Source organism: Antechinus flavipes, chromosome 1, assembly GCF_016432865.1.
Source record: "Antechinus flavipes isolate AdamAnt ecotype Samford, QLD, Australia chromosome 1, AdamAnt_v2, whole genome shotgun sequence".
NCBI lineage: Eukaryota > Metazoa > Chordata > Mammalia > Dasyuromorphia > Dasyuridae > Antechinus > Antechinus flavipes.
The window spans coordinates 251,914,219-251,933,675 of NC_067398.1; the positions used below are offsets into that span (position 1 = coordinate 251,914,219).

Consider the following 19,457-nt stretch of genomic DNA (forward strand, 5'->3'; position numbering starts at 1 on the left):
AATCTTCCCGAGTCATCTTGGACAACTGACCTAATTGTCTTGATCCTTCATCTTGGGCAAATTATCTAAGTGTCCTGGTCCTTCATCTTTTTACCTAAGTGTCCTGGTCCTCAGTTTCCTTATCTGTAAAGTAAAAGCATCGGACTAGATGGTTTCTAGCTCTAAATCTATAATCCAATCATTTTATATGCTTTGTGGAAGCGGGGCAGGGAAGGAGGAAGAAGAGAGTAGAAAGATCCACAGTCTTAGAGTTAGAAGGCATGGGCTCCAATAATTACTAGCTATATTGACTAGATAAAGCAGGACTTGTTTTCTGAACTGTAAATTAGAGATAGATTGTGTAAAGTACTTTGGAAATCTTAAAGTACCTTATAAGTGCTATCTACTATTATTTAAAAGGAGTTCAAGTTCTGGGTCTGTCTCAAGCTAAGTGTGTCTAAGAGTTTCCTCTGAACCCAAATTTTCTTATCTGTGAAATGAGTAGGTCAGGCTAGCTAATCCCTAAGGTTCTTGCCACCTCTGTGATTCCACGTGATTCTCTTGCCCTTGATTCCTTTTTTAAGAAAACATTAAAGATACCTTGAAAACAACTCAGAGCAAGTAGAAATCAATGTTAGATGAGAAGAGCCAGCTGTATATACTTCATTTCCACGGGTCAGGGAACCAGGCCCAGAGGGGTTTATCTGTAAGGGTATATGAGTGTGTTTGTGTGTTGATCCCCAGAGATTTCTATCTTTATTGGAAAGAATTGGGGAAACTCACCAAAATAGGTCACCTCTGTCTGCTCTCTAAAGTCCCTCCAAATTAAGGTCCCCAAATCTATCTTCCCCCCTCCCCCCACCTCCTCCCCACAAGGCTTTCAAAGAGGGAAAGGGGGAGGATACCTGCCCCATAGGGAGCTGTCCTAAAGGCTGGACAATGGGCCTCTTGGGACAAAGGCAGGGTCTGGGCCAAAGGGCCTAAAGGGATGGGATGGGGCAGATCAGAGGGGCTGAATTTATGGCCTTCTGCTGACCTCTTCACAGAAACAAGCCTTGTTTGCCAGAGAACTAAGAGGGACCAGTTTGGGGGGTGGGGATGTTGGGATGGGGGAATGGGGGTTGAGGGAGAGATGGATGAAAGGCTGAGAGAAAAGAAAGGATTATCTTTAAGAAACCTGAAAAAAAAAGAACCAGAGAAAAGGATGAAACCATGGCAACCAGGAGGTCCTCCAAGACTTAACACCCTCTAAAAAGGGGGCTCTGTGTTAACATTCTCCCCTCAGCTAGGCCTCAATAAATCAGTATTAAGATGCCTAAACGTGCTCCCCCATCCTTCCTATTCTCCTTGCCCTCTCCCTGCTAGCCTGCTCATTGGTCTCCTCAGGGCTCTCCCCTTATGTTCTCCAACCTGTTGCAAGAAAGGGACCATTTCCAAGCCTGGGGGGAAGGGTGAGGGCCCAGGCCCCTCCTACTCAAATATGGAAGGGAAAGGAGGGGGCTGGATTCTTGTTAACCAACTTAACAGGTTGCCCAGCCCCCACTGGGCCGGGAGGAGGGGGTCCCTCTCCCTCTCTCTGCCCACTCTTTCCCCAGCCCCTATTGATATTGAAATAAGGGGCCATCCATCAAGACCCCAAAAGGACCCTGTCAGAATAATCTGAAAAGAACCACTGTGGAAGGGAGGAGGGAAACCTGTCCGAGGCAAGGCTGGACCAAAGCGTGGCAGGTGTGTTATGGAGTGAGACACTGCTTAGGGGAGGAGGCAATTCATTCCCTTGTCAGGGCCTTGGTGGTGGCTGTAATGCTAAGGGCGGGAAGGGCCTTGTCTGCTGGGGGTGGGGGGAGGCTGGGCCCGGGGAGGGGGTGTGTGTGAGGGTCTGGCACAGAGCTAGGCACTCCAACTAAGCTGCTTCCAGGGACCACAGATTTAGGGGAAGAAAGGCCGCTAGAGGCTGTTTAATCAAATCTCCTCATTTTACAGACAAAGAAACTGAGGTCCAGAAAAGTGGCCTAAGTACTAATCAGCAGAGGCCCTGCGTTTGGAGTCGTGATACCTAAGTTCAAATCTTAGCTCTTTTTTGGCTGAGACAATTGGGGTTAAGTGAGTTGCCCAGGGTCACACAGCCAGGAAGTGTCTGAGGCTGGATTTGAACTCAGGTCCTCCTGACTCCAGAGTCTTATTTCTAAGTATTAATCAGCAGAGATAAGATTTGGATGCAGATATCCTGACTCCAAATGCAGTGTTTTCTCACTGGACCTATGCTGCCTCTTAAGAATTGAGGTGTGTGTGGGGGGGCAGCTAGCTGGGGCAGCGGATAGAGCACCAGCCCTGAAGTCAGGAGGACCTGAGCTCAAATCCGGTCTCAGACACTTAATACTTTCTGGCTGTGTGACCCTGGGCAAGTCACTTAATCCCAATTGCCTCAGCAAAAAAAAAAAAAAAGAATCGAGGAGTGTTATCCAGAGACCAATGAAAACATCAGGGGCTTAGACACCTGGACTCTGCCAGATCCATCTTGGATGATCCTGTCTATGCTTTAGAGTTTTGGAAAAGAAGCAGGGCTGCCATGGGCAGACTATATCCAGATTTTCAGGAACTTCATTGGCCCTTATAAAGGTAGGAGAAGGCAGAAAAGAAGTGGGTTGTTAGCATTGAACCTTAAAAACACCAGTGGCCTTTTAAAAGGAAATGATTTATCCAGAATGGCATGAGCAATTTAGCAATTAGATAAACCCAAATGTTGGAGTAAAAAAAAAAGGAGATAATTAAAAAACTAATTTTCAAAAGTTCTCCCAACTAGTGGATGGTTCCAGCAAATGCAACCATTCTGAAACTTTATTTTGTTAATTGACTCCATTTACTTATGATCTAGTACAGAGCTTTCAAATACGCAGTAGCATATAGGCAGTAAATATACAGTCCATAAAAATAAAATAGGACAGAGATAATATTAATATGTGATTTTCTCCAGCAATATTCAGCCAGTTGAGTATCATAATTAAGACTTAGTTTTGAGTTTGATACCACAGATCTAGAGAAGTGGTACTTTTCTCAGCTTCTTTCTCTGTGCTCTTATTCTTGTATTTCTTCTAAATTGTAAAGGCCATGAGGGCAGAAATCATGATGCAAGGGTAGATTTGATTTCACCCACTAGTCAGTTGACTAGTCAATAAACACTTATTGTTGTTCTGCAGTTGTTGTTCAGTAGTTTCTGACTCTTTGTGATCTCATTTTGGGGCTTTCTTGGCAGAATACTAGAGTGGCTTGTGACTTCCTTCTCCAGCTCATTTTACAGATGAGGAAATTGAGGCAAACAGTGTAAAGTGACTTGCTCAGGGTCACATATCTAGTAAGCGTCTGAGGTTAGACTTGAAACCAGATTTTCCTGACTATAGGCTCTCAGTCCTGTCTGTCACTGCTTTATCCAGCTGCCTTACCAAGTGCTTAGTACTAAGCTAAATTCTGGGGATTCAAACAAAGGTAGTCCCTGTCTTCAAGCTCCCATTGGGATAGTGACAAGATATGAATTCAAGTTTTGTGCTGTCCACTCACTGTGTGGCTTTCAGTGATTCGCCTTCTTTCTCCAGAGCTCATTTTCCTCATCTGTAAAATGACAGGATTGAATTCTATGATCTCTATGGTCCTTTTAAGCCCTGACATCTGATAGTTCTGTAATTCTCAGATGGAAACAATGCTACCCACATCTGCTAGCTCAGCAGTATTGTGAGGATAATAAGAAAAATAGCTAGTTATAGCTGAACGAGGATTTGTATTCAAAGAATCTGAGCTAGATTTTTGGCTTTTCTACTTACTATAATTGTATGATCTTAGACAAATCACTTAGGATCGTGGTTCTCATAGACCTAAAGCAATAAGACATTGTAAAAAGTTCATCAATCAAGCAATCAATCAACCATCATTATTAATATGTGCTCAGCATTAATATATATAAGGAGCTGGAGACACAATCCCTTTTTTTTCTTTAAGAAAAAGACAAAGTCAAATACAAAGAGGACCCTGGGAATTGTAGGTCTAGAGGTAGAAGGCATTTCAGATTATTCCTCATCCAAACATTATTTCCCTATGGAGCTAAAACTCCCAAGGACTAAGAAAATGCTTTTTTGTTTTTCAAGTTTGTCATTCTAGTAATAGGATGTAGTCCTGTGGTATTTTTCTCAATGGTCTTGTCCTAAACTACAGGATGAGTGAAAGGATGGATGAATGGAAGGGTGGGTGATAAATAAAAGAATGAAAAATCATTTACTAAACACTTACTCTGTCTCAAAAACTGTGCTAAGAGCTAGGGATACAAAAAGAAAAACTCAAAATTGTTCCTGCTATCAAGAAATTCACCTTTTAATTGGGGGAGAGAATACATGAAAGTTTAGCTATAAGACATATGGGAAGATTAGAGATCTTTTTTTTGTTTGTTTTCAACATTCATGTTGTATGATTTGATATTCCAAACGTTTTCTCCCTCCCTCACTTATCTGTCCCCTCTCCAAGACATCAAGCAGTCTTCTTTAATTAATTTTTAAAAACATTTCCATATTTGTCATGTGTAAGAAAAAGAGAAAAAATCATGAGAAAGAAAAAGCAAATAAACAACATAGATGGCATTTTCCCATCCTAAGTCTAGTGGAATTGTCTTGAATCAACATTACAGGAACTTTAGAATACAAAGGTATTTGAGATGACAATGTTGGGGACTTCAGGGTGTAAGGACCTGAAAGATCTCCTTTGGCAGTTGGGAGCAGGTGTTAAGACCTTGTGGGCCTCCATCTCATCAAAAGGAATGTTAGCAGTCAAGCAGCTTGGGTGAAGGAGGAAGGTAAGATGGAGGAAGCCTCCAAGAATGGCTCTTCCCCGACTAACCTTCCCCAATTGGTTCTAGGATCTTCAGGGGTAAAGGGAGGGAGGGAGGTTGCCCCTGCCACTGGTGCCTCTTTCGATTAGTTTTCCTAGTATGTGGGTGATGAATTCTTTTACCATGGCAACCCATGAAACAAAGGAAAATGCAAAATGACCTTCAATTCTGTTTGTTCCTCTTTCTAGAGTGACAGTGTCAGAGCAGCTGAAATGGATTCAGGGGTTGCTAAGAATTGCATAGTTCTTAGATCATTTATAAGTGCTGATCTAACTGTGATCTAAATGAGAGATCTCTGTCCAATGACAAATGAGTTGACAAAGAAGGAAGAATTAAATTATATCAATACTGACATTTTTAATGTAAATGAACTCAGAGGAAAGAATGAAGTTATAGTTTAATGGAAGGATGATTCATAGTCCCTCTTTTTTACATATTTATTTTATTTTATTATATAAAAGGTTTTTTGTTAATTTTCAAAACATATGCATAGACAATTTTCAACATTCATCCTGGCAAAACTTGTGTCCCAAATTTTTTTCTCCCTCTCTTTCCCCCACCCCTCCCCTAGAAAGCTAGTAATCCAGAATATGTTAAACATGTGCAATTCTTCTATATATATTTCCACCATTATCATGTTGCACAAGAAAAATCAGAACAAAGAGGAAAAATATAAGAAAACAAAATACAAGCAAACAACAACAAAAAAGTGAAAATACTATGTTGTGTTCCACACTCAGTCCCCACAGTCCTCTCTGTGGGTTCAGATGGCTCTTTCCCTCACAAGACCATTGGAACTGGCCTGAATCACCTCACTGTTGAAAAGAGCCACCTCCATCAAAATTGATCATCGTATAATCTTCTTGTTGCTGTGTACAATGATCTCTTGGTTCTGCTCATTTCACTCAGCATCAGTTCATGTTAAGTCTCTCCAGGCCTCTCTGAAATCATCCTGCTGATTGTTTCTTATAGAACAATAATATTCCATAATATTCAGGTACCATAACTTATTCAGCCATTCCTCAGCTGATGGGCATCCAACTCAGTTTCTAGTTCCTTGCCACTACAAAAAGGGCTGCCAAAAATATTTTTGCACATGTTACTCTTTTTCTCTTTTTAAAGATCTCTTTGGGATACAGGAACCCCTCTTTAGAGAGGCAAAAAAATGGAATTTGCAAATTTGATTTTATCCCTCGTCCAAGACAAAAAGAGTATAATTTAATGGAACCCTTGGATTTCTTGCCTTATAGTACTCATGATGTGCATAAGTGAAAAGATCACCATGAAGATTATTGCAGATTATATATCGATACTTTAAAAAATATGGAAAAATATGGAAAGGAATAGACATCAATAGACATTCCATCTCTTCTAAACATTTTCTCTGATTTTCTCCTCATTCCTGAAATGTTCTCCTTCTTTATCTCTATCTATGCGTTTTCCTGGCTTCATTTAAGTCCCTACTTAGGAAAACTTTTTCTTAGTATCTTCCTTCTTTTTATTATTTCCTATTTTTTCTGTATATGTTTGCCCATATTTATTTGCTTATTGTCTTTCTCATTAGACTGTGAACTCTTTAAGGGCATTTCCCCCCACCACCACCTTTTTTATATCTAGACTACAGCACAATGCCTGACATGAGGTATTTTTTTCTTTTTCTTTTCTCTTTTAGGCAATGGAGTTAAATAAAGATTTTAAAAGAAAGTGGAGAAAACGAGCTTACATATTAGCTATGTGACATAGATCTAGGTCGCAGTGAGCTCACAGCTTTAGGAAAAGGAAAGGAACACAAATAATTTTGATATAAAAGAGGGTGAAATAAGAACAAAAAAAGTAAAATTCAATGGGAAATCTAAGGAGGGAAAAGCAAGAGGTGTGGGATTATATTGTTTTGTTGATAGTTTGTAAAGACCATACAGGAAGACTTGTATGGAGTTTCAAACTATAGTTTAAGAAACTGCAATGTAGACCTGGAAAAGTGAGGAAGAAATTATTAATGCAGATTCAATTTAAAAGTGTGTTGAGTGTACTTTTTTTTTTTTACCTTAGAGACTTACTAGCACATCTCTGTCTATAAGTTGAACAGAACAGTTTCTGGATTGCTGATACTTTGTAGACAAAGACTTGATGACCTTGTTCTTACACTACAGAGACTTCTCTTGATCCTTTTGTATTTCCTTAGTCATGGGTTTGTGATCTTTAGCTTGGTCAGCCAAGAACTTCTTGTAGGCCTAATTTACCTTTAATTTATGAAAATGATCTCTGATGGTCCATTTATTTTTGAACATCTTTTCCTTCACTTTGTGAACAATGTTTTGTGGATTTCCCAGTCTTTACAGAGTAGATGGTACAGATGGTACAGAATTCTCATTCTCAAGTATGAGAATATTGGCTGTATCGTCACTCTGATTCAAGCCCACGTAACTGCCCTCCCTGTAAGCCAAGGAGTTTTTCCTAGCAAAAAGCAGGAAAGAATAGTTAACAGACTTGTGGATGGTCAGTCAGTCTTTAATCAGCTTCCAGATCTCTTTTTTTTTTAATTTTTTATTTAATAATTACATTATATTGACACTCGTTTCTGTTCCGATTTTTTCCCCCCAGATCTCTTGACAAGAGTTAAGTTTTCAGTTTCATTGGCCACATTTAAGGTTGAGCCATTCCTTCTTCTTTCTATATTGATGGGCAATAGAAGAAAAGTCTCTTTTGACATCTGAACATGCTTATGGTTGGAAAAAGATCATGGGTTTTTAAGATTAGATCATGGTCCATAACAGTATGAATAATGGCACAGAGATCAGAGAGGAAAGGACAATGGAAAGTTCAGTTTGACTGAAGTCCAAATGGAAGTTAACACAGGAGAACAAGTCAGGGCCAGATTATGGATAGTCATGAATTTTACTATCACTAGTTTATACTTTATGTAGTATACAGAGCCTATATGAGCTACTTTATATTACTTATAAAGGGCTGCTATGTGACAGTGGACAGAGTACTGGGCCTGGAATTAGGAAGATTGATCTTCCTGAGTTCAAATTTGGTCTCAGACACTTGTTAGCTGTCACTTAACTCTGTTTGCCTTAGTTTCCTCGTCTATAAAATAAGCTGGAGAAGGAAGTGGCCAACTACTCCCATATCTTTGTCCCAAAAAAACCCAAATGAGGTCACAAAGAGTCAAACAAGGCTTAAAATAATTTTAAAATAGCAGCACTATTTCACACACAATCAGCATTTCCAGTACCATCATCACCAATGACATTATTGTCACTATCATTTTCACAACTATTATGACCATTAACCACTCTTAACTATCAAGCACCACAAGTCATTACCATTACCATCATGACCATTCCCACAATTACCATCAACTTTATCACTGTCACCTTCTCTACCATCACCAATAATATCACCATTACCATGATCATTGCCAAGATTGTCATCACCATCATCCTCACTACTATTACTACCATCACTATCGACCTTCTCCATCTTGATATCCAGATATCACTATGTTGGAATACAGGAGAGCTGTTGGAATACATGGGAGCCACCTAACAGTGGCTGCTGGAGATCCAACCCAGAATGGATCTCCTCTTGTGAGAGGATGGTGTAAGGAGACTGAGAGGCGGTTGCTGTTCTCTAATCTCTCTGATTGAGAGGCCGCTGCATTGTCTAACCTTTCTCCTCTTCCCTCTATCTCCAATTTATCTCATTCCCAGTCCCCAATACCTATGTCAGAAAAGGCTGCCTTTGCAACTCCTGCAGATGCTATGATCCACAGCTGTGGAGGCTCTGGGAGAATTGACCTGTCCTTTAACATCACTATTTCTTTTTATTTCCCCACTTTGTTGTGGAAAAAATTTTATTTTTTCCAATTACATGTAAAGATATTTGTCAACATTCATTTTTTGGTAATATAAATTCCAACTTTTTTCCTTCTTCCCTCCCTTCCTTCCCCCTCCCCAAGAGAGCAAGCAATTTGATATAGCTTATACATGTATAATCATTTTAAACATATTTCCATATTATTCATGCTGTGAAAGAAAAATCAGAACAAAAAGGAAAATCCATGAAAAAGAAAAAACAACAAAAGGTAAAAATAATATGTCTTGATCCACATTCAGTCTCCATAGTTCTTTCTCTGGATGTAGATGTCATTTTCCATCCCAAGTCTATTGGAATTGTCTTATATCAATGTATTGCTGAGAAGAACTAAGTCTATCATAGTTGATCACACACAATCTTGGTGTTGTTGTGTACAATGTCCTCCTAGTTTTGCTCATCTCATCCAGCATCAGTTCATGTAAGTCTTTTCAGATTTTTCTGAAACCACCCTGCTCATCATTTCTTATAGAACAATAATTTAACTTATTCAGCCATTCCGCAAGTAATGGGCATCTACTCAGTTTCCAGTTCCTTGCCACCTCAAAAAGAGCTGCTACAAACTTTGCATATGTGCATCATTTCCCCTCCTTTATGATCTCTTTGGGACACAGATCCAGTAGTGACACTGATGGATCAAAGGGTATGCATAGTTTAATAATCCTTTGGGCATAGTTCCAAATTGCTTTTGAGAATGTTTGAATAAGTTCACAACTCCACCAACAATCTAACAAAAAATTCCAGTTTTCCCACATCTCCTCCAACATTTGTCAGTATCATTTCCTATCATCTTAGCCAACCTGATAGATATGAGGTAGTACCTCAGAGTCATTTTAATTTATATTTCTCTAATCAGAAGTGATTTAGAGCATTTTTTCACATGACTATAGATGGCTTTCATTTTTTCTTCTTAAAATTGCCTGTTCATATCCTTTGATCATTTTTCAATCATCACCATTTCTTTGTATATCTCTGTGCAGAGTTGGGGGTACTTATAATTAGCTCCTAAGCAATCAGTGAAGAATATTTTAGCTTTTTATAATAAAAAGTTTCCCAATAATTACAATGATAAAAAGAATGGGTTGTCTCTAGAGGTTGTGGAGTCCCTGGAGCTGAAAATCTTCAAATAGACACTACCTGGCCACTCACTCAGAATGTGGTAGAAGGAAGGTTTGCTTTGGCACTGGTGGAACTAGATGACCTCTTGCATTTTTTCTAGCTCTGAGATTTTATGCGTCAAGTGCTCAGCAGGTAGGGCTGACTAGTCTGGTTCTTCATCAACATACAAAGCTTTCTGAGCCCCTTTTAGTATCTGTTAATAGGGAAGCCTCAAGTCGTGGAGTGTTTCACTCAAAAGGAGAAGCAGAAAAAAATCAGACATAGGTGGTAAAAATGATAGTGGATAATTTGTGTGTGTCTTTACCTTTGGTCATTAGAATGCTTCTCATGTGTGTATCCATGGCCTGAACTCAATTCTCTTTGGGAGATCTGGGATAATGTGGGGGAGGACAAAAGGAAGAGAGTTAAGTGGAGAAGGGAAATGGAGACAATGTGTGTATGTGTGTGAGAGAGAGACAGAGAGAGAGATGGGAAGAAAGAGAGAGAAAGATGGAGACAGAGAAGAAGAAGAAGAAGAAGAAGAAGAAGAAGAAGAAGAAGAAGAAGAAGAAGAAGAAGAAGAAGAAGAAGCAGAAGAAGCAGAGAAGGAGAAGGAGAAGAAGAAGCAGAAGAAGGAGAAGGAGAAGGAGAAGGAGAAGAAGAAGAAGAAGAAGAAGAAGAAGAAGAAGAAGAAGAAGAAGAAGAAGAAGAAGAAAGAAGAAGGAAGAAGAAAAAGGAAGAAAAAGGGGGAGGAAGAGGAGGAGGAGGAGGGAGGGAATGAGGGAGGGAGAGCACCACTTGTTAGGAAAGAGAATCAAACATGTCTGAATAATTATTCCATGTGTCTGGAATAATTTATGCACTATCTTGCTTGGATGTAGGAGGAAGGAATAGTTGACTTTTGTTTAATCCCCGCCCCAGCCTTAGAAATAGGAAATGCATCCTAGTCCAGTTGTCCAGAACCCAATATGCTAATTCCTTCCTTTCTTCCCATTTTTTTTGCACATGCTTATGGCCCAGTAGCCTTGGGATCCAATTTCTCCATCTGGAAAATGCAGAGTGGTGTCCCTCAGGAGGAAAGTAGGGGTTGGGGGGGAGGACACTTGGATAATTTTTTTGAAGCATTATTTTGGGAAGTTGAGATTGACTGGACTGGGTCAGCTCCTTTGAGCCTATAAAGGGTGGAATTCTGTGTCTTTCTAGGGCAAGGACCTCATCTAACAAAAATCTTGCAACACAATGCTTGTTGCCTCAAAATGTGTACAACTTTGCTTAGTGCTGGCATAGGGGAGGAAATGGGGGAGGAGGAGGGGGCACTGTGGCTCCAGCAAAGAGTTGTTGACACTGCAGGGGAATGAGCAAGCCCCCTGACCTGCACATGGCTAGTTGTGCAATTCGGGACAAAAGGTCAAAATATTCCTGCTTGACCTCCCTAGCTACCAACTCACACCCTTTGGCTGCAGACTGGCTTCTCCCTAATGTCAGTGGCTGACTTGGAATTAGCTTTGACTGCCAACCTATCCAGCCCCTTTGAAGTGAAGCTATTGCTATGACCCCTGCCTTGGAACTGGGGCTTGTGTTCCTGAGACCTCAGTATGTCTCCACTGAGAGTTTGACACCAAGAGCTTCTCACTGGAAACTGTGGCGAATGCCATTGGCTTGATGCCTGTGCAAACTGAATCAGTCTCCAGGGCTTTGATGGTATGAGAGAGAGCTGAAGGGAGAGAGAAAGGAGCAGAGACAAGAACATAGAAGGTTGGATAGAGAAGAGAAAGACAAAGAGGGAGATGGACATGGAAAGGAAAGGGCAGAGATGGAGAAAGAGAGAGGGATAAGGGGAAGGACAGGAGAGCTAGGAGAGATCAGACATGAAGAAAAGAGAGACAAATATAAAGAGCTAATAACGGTAGCAGAGAGAAATGGAAGGAAACAGAAAGGGAGATGAAAATAAGAGAAAGCAAAGACAGAGCAAAAGAAGAAAAATGGAGAGAGACAGAGGGCTAAAGATGGTAACAGAGCGTGGAGTAAGAAAAATAGACAAAAACAGAAGGATAGAAAGATACACAGATAAGACAGATTTGGAGGGGGAGAAGGAGAAATAGGGAAAAAGAAGTATAAGACAGTGATGGAAAGAAGAGGTGGAGAGAAACGGACAGGTAGAAACAAGGAGGGACAGAGAATAAGGACTATAGAGATATGGGAGACCAAAGGTGGAGAGAGGACAGGGAAAAAGGGATAAGAGCAAAGAGATTTAGTAGAGAGAGAAGGACAAAGTCAGAAATATTGAGGGATGACAGTAACAGAGATGGAGGAAAAGCAGCAAGGACAGCAAAACGATGGGGAGATAAAGAAAGGAGAGTGACAAAGACTAAAACAAGGATAAGGATGGAGACAGAGACATGGAGGAAGAAAAATAGGTAGAAAGATGAAAATAGAAACAGAAGAGGATCATGGGAGATATTAAATTAGCGGTATTAAAGTATTGAGAGGAACTGAGAGAGTTAAATGAATACAGAGACAGGATGGGAAAGGACATGAGAGAAGGAAAGACAGGGACAAATGGGGCTGATGGAGGGAGACCAAAGAAAAACTGGCAAGACAGGTAACCAAGAGACCAATAAAACAAGACAGAGACATTAAGACAGGAGGCCAAAGGAGAGAGAGATAGACACACATACACAATAAGAAATAAAAATGATTCAAGAAAGAGAAGAAGGTAAGGAGAAAGAAAGTGAAAAGGGATGAAAGAAAATTATGGAGAGTGGCAAAGACAAAGAGTTGTATTAAATAAATACCAATAGGAACATAAAAACTGGTTAAAGGCAGGAAAAGACAGAAAAGAGGGGAGAGACACACAGAGAGGCAGAGACAGAGAGGAGAAAAGAGGAAGACAGGGAGAGGGAATGGGGAGAGGAGAGAAGAGGGGACAAAGAGGGGAAGAGAAAGAATGAGAGGAAAAAAGGGAAGGGAAGAGGGAGAAGAAGAGGGAAAGAGATGGAGAGGGACAGAAAGAAGGAGATGGAGGAAGAGAGGAAGAAGTAGAGGAAGAACGATGGGGAGAGGGAGAGAAAGAGAATGTCAAGCTCCAAATAGTCTTTGGATGAGCAAGGTCAATGGTTGGGGAGGTCAGTCAGTCTTTATTAAGTACCTACTATGTGCTAGACACTGCGATTCCCAACTACAATCGTTGGGTACAAAGACAAAAGTCTCAAGGAATTCATTGTCTAATGGGGGAAACAGCATGCTAGCAGCTATATGGAAGTAAGATATAGACAGGATAAATTGGAGATCCTAGCCCAATTCGGAGCAGCTATGGATGAGTCCCTTCTGCTTTCTTACTTCCTGGAAGCTCTTGGAATGGATCCAAACTCAGCGGTTTTCTTCGCCCCCATCTCCCTCCCTCCCCTAGGCTTATTCCCACAGCTCAGACAGGGTCAAGGAAGGGGTGGGTGTGCAGGCTTGAATCCTTCTCGACACCCGCCTCTTTGGCCCTGCTCCTTCCTGAGAGTGTTTCTCAGGCTGGTTAGCTCTTCCATCAGGACCCTATCCTGCCCCTGCATCCATCCCATTCCTCCCAGTGTCCCCCGGGGACTTGGAAAGAGTGATATCAATGCTGAAGCTTGAGTGTCTCGCACTGCATCCTGCCAAGAGACAGGGGACAAGGGGTAGAGGAGTGAGTTGGTCCCTCTGCCTAAAACAAACAGAGGCAGCAGTCAATCTTTCCTTATTGCTCGCCTGCTGAAGGAAAGGACTGATAGCAGCCCTCACAACCTTTGGGTCCCGGCTCTGGGCTGCCACTGCAGCCTGCCCCTCATCCCCAGCCTGGAGCAGCCAGGGTATCACTGTCCAGTGCTTCTCTGGACAGGGCAAAACCAAGGGAGATAGCAGGAAACTCCCTCAGTGCAGTGATTCCTCCATCCTACCGCCATCTCCAACTCCAAACACATCAGAAGCAATCTTTCTTCATAGTGGTCTTGGATTTAGGAGGAAAGAGGGGTAGAAAGATGCTAAGGGTTGGAGAGCTGAAACTACCCCACTGCCAAATATCCTCTACCTTGGGGCAGCAGCAGTTTGATGGAAATAGCACTGGGCTGGGAGGAAGGACTTAAATAAGCTGAATTCGCAGGAGACTTTTGAGGGCAGCAAAGTACTACAAGAACTAGTCACTTAATGTCTTTGGAACCTCATTTTTCTTTTCTGTAAAATGGATGCGTAACTGCCATACTTATTTTATCTGGCATTATGTGGACAAAATGAGATGATAAATGTAAAGAAACTGAAAGCCACAAAGCCCAAGCCTGCTCTAAATAGGTGAGATCATCATCTCTTCCTGTCTTCTACTTGAATTTCTTATGATGAATTGTATCTGTACTATGTTCTGTGTTCTGGTTTGCATTAAAGGGAAGTCACATAACTCTGTGGAAAGTGTGAAGTTTGTAGACAGAGAACCCGAGTTCTAATCCTGCCTGTCCTGCTTACAACTTGTGTGACTTTGGGAAAGCCATTTAACCTCTTTAAATCTATTTCTCAATAAAATTTCAGTAAAAATGAGAATTTGCTTATATAACTTTTTAGGCCACTTCCAGTTTCTTTCCTTCCTTCTTCTCTCCCTCCCTCCCTCCCTCCCTTCCTTCTTTCCTTCCTTACTTTTTTCTTTCTTTCTTTCTTCCTTTTTCTTTTCTGTCTTTTATTCTTTCTCTTCTTTCTTTCTTTCTTATCTTTCTTTTTCCTTTTCTCTCTTCTCTCTCTTTCTTTTTGTCTCTGTCTCTCTGTGTGTCTCTCTCTGTCTCTCTCTCTCTCTCTTTCTCTCTCTCCCTCCCCCTCTTCTTCCCTCTCTCTGTCTTTGTTTCTGAATCTGTCTCTTTCAGGGATCCAGTACTAATATGGTAAACATAAGAATTTTTTCTCTCTCTAGCCAACCCATTGCCCTAGACCCCACACCTGGGATCTGAGTGCTCACCATACTAAAGGAAAACTTAGTTTAGACACTCAATAGGCTTAGTCCACTGTAGCCAAGAATTCTTGGGCACTAGAGATCCAGTAATCTCAGCCTTCCCAATAGCAGGGATAATAGGTGTGTAATAACATAACTGGCCCTGTCCATTCTCTAAATTTAAAGTTTATTAGACTTTAACTTCCCTGAGAACTGTACCGGACTATATTAACACGTTTACAATTCCCTACTGCAATCTAACAAGGTTTTAAAATTGTAAGAGATTGTGGAAAAAATTATTATCCTTACTTTACAGACAAAAAAAAAAACTGAGGCTTAGAAAGATGGAGTAATTCTTTAATTATTGGGAAAACTGGAACTCAAACAGATCTCCAGAATTCAAGTATGAAGCTATCTCGTAAGACAAAGTCCTTTTTACATAGTACTTAATATTACATCAATTAGTTTTTATTCAGTGCCTACTATGTGCTATACACTGTGCTAAATGTAAGAGATACAAAGAAAGGCAAAACATAATTATTGCTCTCAAGGGGCTCACAACCTTTTTTTAAATAGCATTTATTTTTCCAATTATATGTAAAAATTATATGTCTTAGGGGATCTGGTAGGCAGCAACATGGATAGAATATTTCCAATATTCATTTAAAAATTTACTTTCAAATATTCTTTCCTCTCTTCCTCCTTTCCCTATGATGATAAGCAATTTGATATAGGTTATATATGTGCAATAATATAAAACATATTCCTATACAAGTAATGTTGTGAAAGAAGGAACAGAATAAAAGAAAAAAACACAAAAAATAAAGTAAAAATATTATGCTTTGATCTGAATTTGATGATTTTTTTCAAAATACATGCAAAGATACTTTTTCCTTGTAAAACCTTGTGTTTCAAATTCTTCTCCCTCTCTCTTCACCTCCTCCCTCCCCTAGATAAAACATGTGCAATCTTTCTAAACATATTTCCACATTTATCATGTTGCACAAGAAAAATCAGATTGAAAGGGGGGAATGAGAATGGAAAAAAAACAAGCAAACAAATAGACAAAAAAAGGTGAAAATACTATATTTTGATCCACATTCAGTCTCCATAGAGCTCTCTCTGGATGTGAATGGCTCTTTCCGTCACAAGACACAAGACTATTGGAACTAGAAAGCTGGCATTTTCTTTTTTTTTTAATTTTATTTTATTTAATAATAACTTTTTATTGACAGAATCCATGCCAGGGTAATTTTTTAACAATATTATCCCTTGCCCTCACTTCTGTTCCGATTTTTCCCCTCCCTCCTTCCACCCCCTCCCCTAGATGGCAAGCAGTCCTATATATGTTAGATATGTTGCAGTATATCCTAGATAACAATATATGTTTGCAGAACCGAACAGTTCTCTTGTTGCATAGAGAGAATTGGATTCAGAAGGTATAAATCAAAAATGCAAATAGTTCACATTTGTTTCCCAGTGTTCTTTCTTTGGGTGTAGCTGCTTCTGTCTATCATTTATCAATTGAAACTCAGTTAGGTCTTTTTGTCAAAGAAATCCACTTCCATCAGAATATGTCCTCATACACTATCGTTGTCGAAGTGTATAATGATCTCCTGGTTCTGCTCATTTCACTCAGCATCAGTTCATGTTAAGTCTCTCCAAGCCTCTCTGTAGTCATCCTGCTGGTCATTCCTTACAGAACAATAATATTCCATAACATTCATATACCACAATTTACCCAGCCATTCTCCAATTGATGGGCATCCATTCATTTTCCAGTTTCTAGCCACTACAAACAGGGCTGCTACAAACATTTTGGCACATACAGGTCCCTTTGCCTTCTTTAGTATCTCTTTGGGGTATAAGCCCAGTAGTAGCACTGGAAAGCTGGCATTTTCTCTGCCAATGCCTCTCCGTACTTGTGCATGACACATCACTTCAGAAAGACTCATCAGAATAAAAACTATAATGGGGAAACTTGGATCCCATGAGGATTAGCATTCTAGTCTTGGGCTAATGAATACATCCTGCCCCCTGGATTGTCACATTTGAGTATTACATGTCTTAGGGGATCTGGTAGGCAGCAACATGGGTAGAGCACTGGACCCAAGTTCAAATCTTGTCCTAGATACTTACTAGCTATTTGCTTCTGGGCTAGTCACTGAATCTCTGCCTCAGTCTCCTCAGCTGTAAAGTGGGAATGATAATAGTACCAACTTTTTTAAAGGTTGTTGTGAGCATTAAATAAAATAATATTTGTAAAGTACAATGCTTAGCACACACAAGGCATTTATTAAATACTAGCTCCTTTCTCCTTTTCTTATTTTCACAGTAGAAAAGAAGCTGATAAATCTCTCCCCCTCTTCCCTTCTCCTCCTTCTCTCTCTCTTTCTTTCTCCTTTTTCCTCCCTCTCTTTCTTTCTCTCTCTGTCTCTGTCTCTCCATCTTTCTCTGTCTCTGTCTTTGTCTCTCTCCCCTCTCTCTCTCCCTCTCTCTTCCTTCTTTCTCTCCCCCTTCTCTGTCTCTGTCTGTCTGTGTCTGTGTCTGCATCTGCATGTCTGTCTGTCTGTCTCTGTCTCTGTCTCTTTCTGTCTTTCTGTCTGTGTCTGCATTTATATCTGTCTGTCTATCTCTCTTACGATTCCTACTCCCACCACTACCCCTCTCCCCCGCCCCCAATATTCAACAGGCTTCTTAGGGACCTGATGAAGTGAGGCAGATGTTGAGGCAGGACCAGACCTAGGAAGTTTTGTACCTGGGGTGCATCACTGGGGTGTGGTCACTGAAATCATGTCCCGGGGGGAGTGCTGTTGTTGTCATTTAAATATATCTCCCTAGGCCTCAGCTCTGGTCACCCTGCCCTAGATACAGCTGTATGCTGAAAGACCAGTATTTCACACAGAATCCTGCCAACAGGCAGAGGATGGGGGTGGGGAAAAGAGTTTATTTCACTGTTTAACAAAAACAGTCACCTTGTCTCTCACTGCCTATCGGGCAATTAAGGAACCAGATTTCTCCCATGGATTCCAGGTCACTTGTGGGGCAGATAGTTCCATCCCACATTATTCTTACAAATCTCTAACTCTCAGCTTGTAAAATAAATAATTGTTGTTTTTTGTCCTTCCTTCTTGATGGATTTCTGCTGGCTGCTGGATGGAGGACGGGAAGAAAAATCTCATTTTCAGAGCTAGGATTGGGGAAAGGGAGGGGGCAGAATGTTATGAGGTAGAAAATTTTGTCCCCATCCTCAGCCCCCAGAGAGGAAAAAGATCCAGGTATCCTAAAAAAACAGGCTTAAACAGGGATTGTCCCTACAAGGCAGGAATGTCTGGCAGACCTAACTCAGCCAGAAGGGCCTTCCTCACTAGAGAGGATCTTAGAGCAGGTGTTTAAGCCTGTCTCCTCCCTCCCCTACTCCCAGTCTCTACTCTTACTCCATAAAGCACTGGGATTACAACCATCTGGCTCTTTTCTTGCACGCACAGCCCCAAATCCATGGCCTCTCTTTCTCCTCCACCTGGCATTCTCTGGCTGACAAATGTCATTGGCAATGAGGTCAGGGAAAGATAGATGAGAGGGAGATCTGGAAAGCAGCGAACCCTGCGTGCTCTTTAGGAAAGGAAGTGTGTGACCGACTGTGAGGAGAGGAGCCTGCCAGAAGGGACAGCAAAAACCAGGGAACCCCCAGCTCCAAGAGCAAGAGAGTTGATGTATGTTCGCTGGTATCACAGCACAGCTGGGACCAGTTGGGGAAATTTCATCTTCCCTTTCTTTTCTTTTGGCACAGATCATAGGAACTCGATCTGGATAAGACCACAAAGATCATCTGATGCTCTTGTTATACAGAGAAGTCTAAAACCTTGAGAGGTGAGTGACTTGCCCACGTCCACATAGGCAGGTATTAGGTTAGCCAGAAATGGTTCAGGGGATATAATGCTGGATGGGGAGTCAGAAAAATCTGTCTCAACCATTTACTGGCTTTAAACCTCAGTTTCCTTATCAGTGCCCTCAAAGTCCCCTTCTAAATCTATAAGTGCAGTTTTGACACTGAATTTAGTATGTTTTCCCTTATAGCATTCTAGCTAAGATGGTAGACAAAAATTTGATTGGACATTTCAACCAGTAAATCATTGGGGACTTTTAAGGGGGCCAGAGTGACCCCATCATGAACACCAAATCTTTGTAGTCTGTATCTCTTAAGAACATGGCACCAGCTCTGACACAGACATCTAGAATTGCAATACACGATGGTATCACTCCGTCCTTCTTGCTAACCTGGGTTTAAATACTTCCTGTGTGATCTTGAACAAGTCATTTAACTTTAAATGAACCTCAGTTTCCTTTTCTGTAAAACGAGGGAGCTAGTAAATGGTATTTGAATTCCCTTCTGGTTTTAAATCTGTGATCCCACAATTCTATGTTTGTATCAAACTATATCTATAAGGAAGGGGAACTTGACCCCCTTTGGCACTTTGAGAGGGAAAATGGGGAATAGTGGTTCAAGTAAAAATTATCTCCTACTCTATAGGCTCCTTAAAATTTGTCCTATACATTTGTGGTCTTTATTCTGCCATAAAATGTATATGCAAAGCACTTTGCAACTTTTAAAGGGTTATAGAAATATTAGTGATCACAATGATGATTATGATATATTTGCCCTGGTTCTGACATCTATATCTCCTTGGAACTCACTTT

The 19,457-nt window shown here is 40.8% G+C and overlaps 1 protein-coding gene across 1 annotated transcript in view; it reads left to right on the forward strand.

The window, feature by feature from the left end:
- Window positions 1–8,188: 8,188 nt before the first annotated feature.
- Window positions 8,189–19,457, forward strand: part of GRIFIN (galectin-related inter-fiber protein) — a 103,097-nt gene continuing 91,828 nt past the window's right edge. Inside the window, exon 1 of the mRNA XM_051972270.1 lies at window positions 8,189–8,357. Coding sequence (XP_051828230.1) covers window positions 8,189–8,357 — 169 coding nt within the window. The remainder of the gene's footprint in view (window positions 8,358–19,457) is intronic.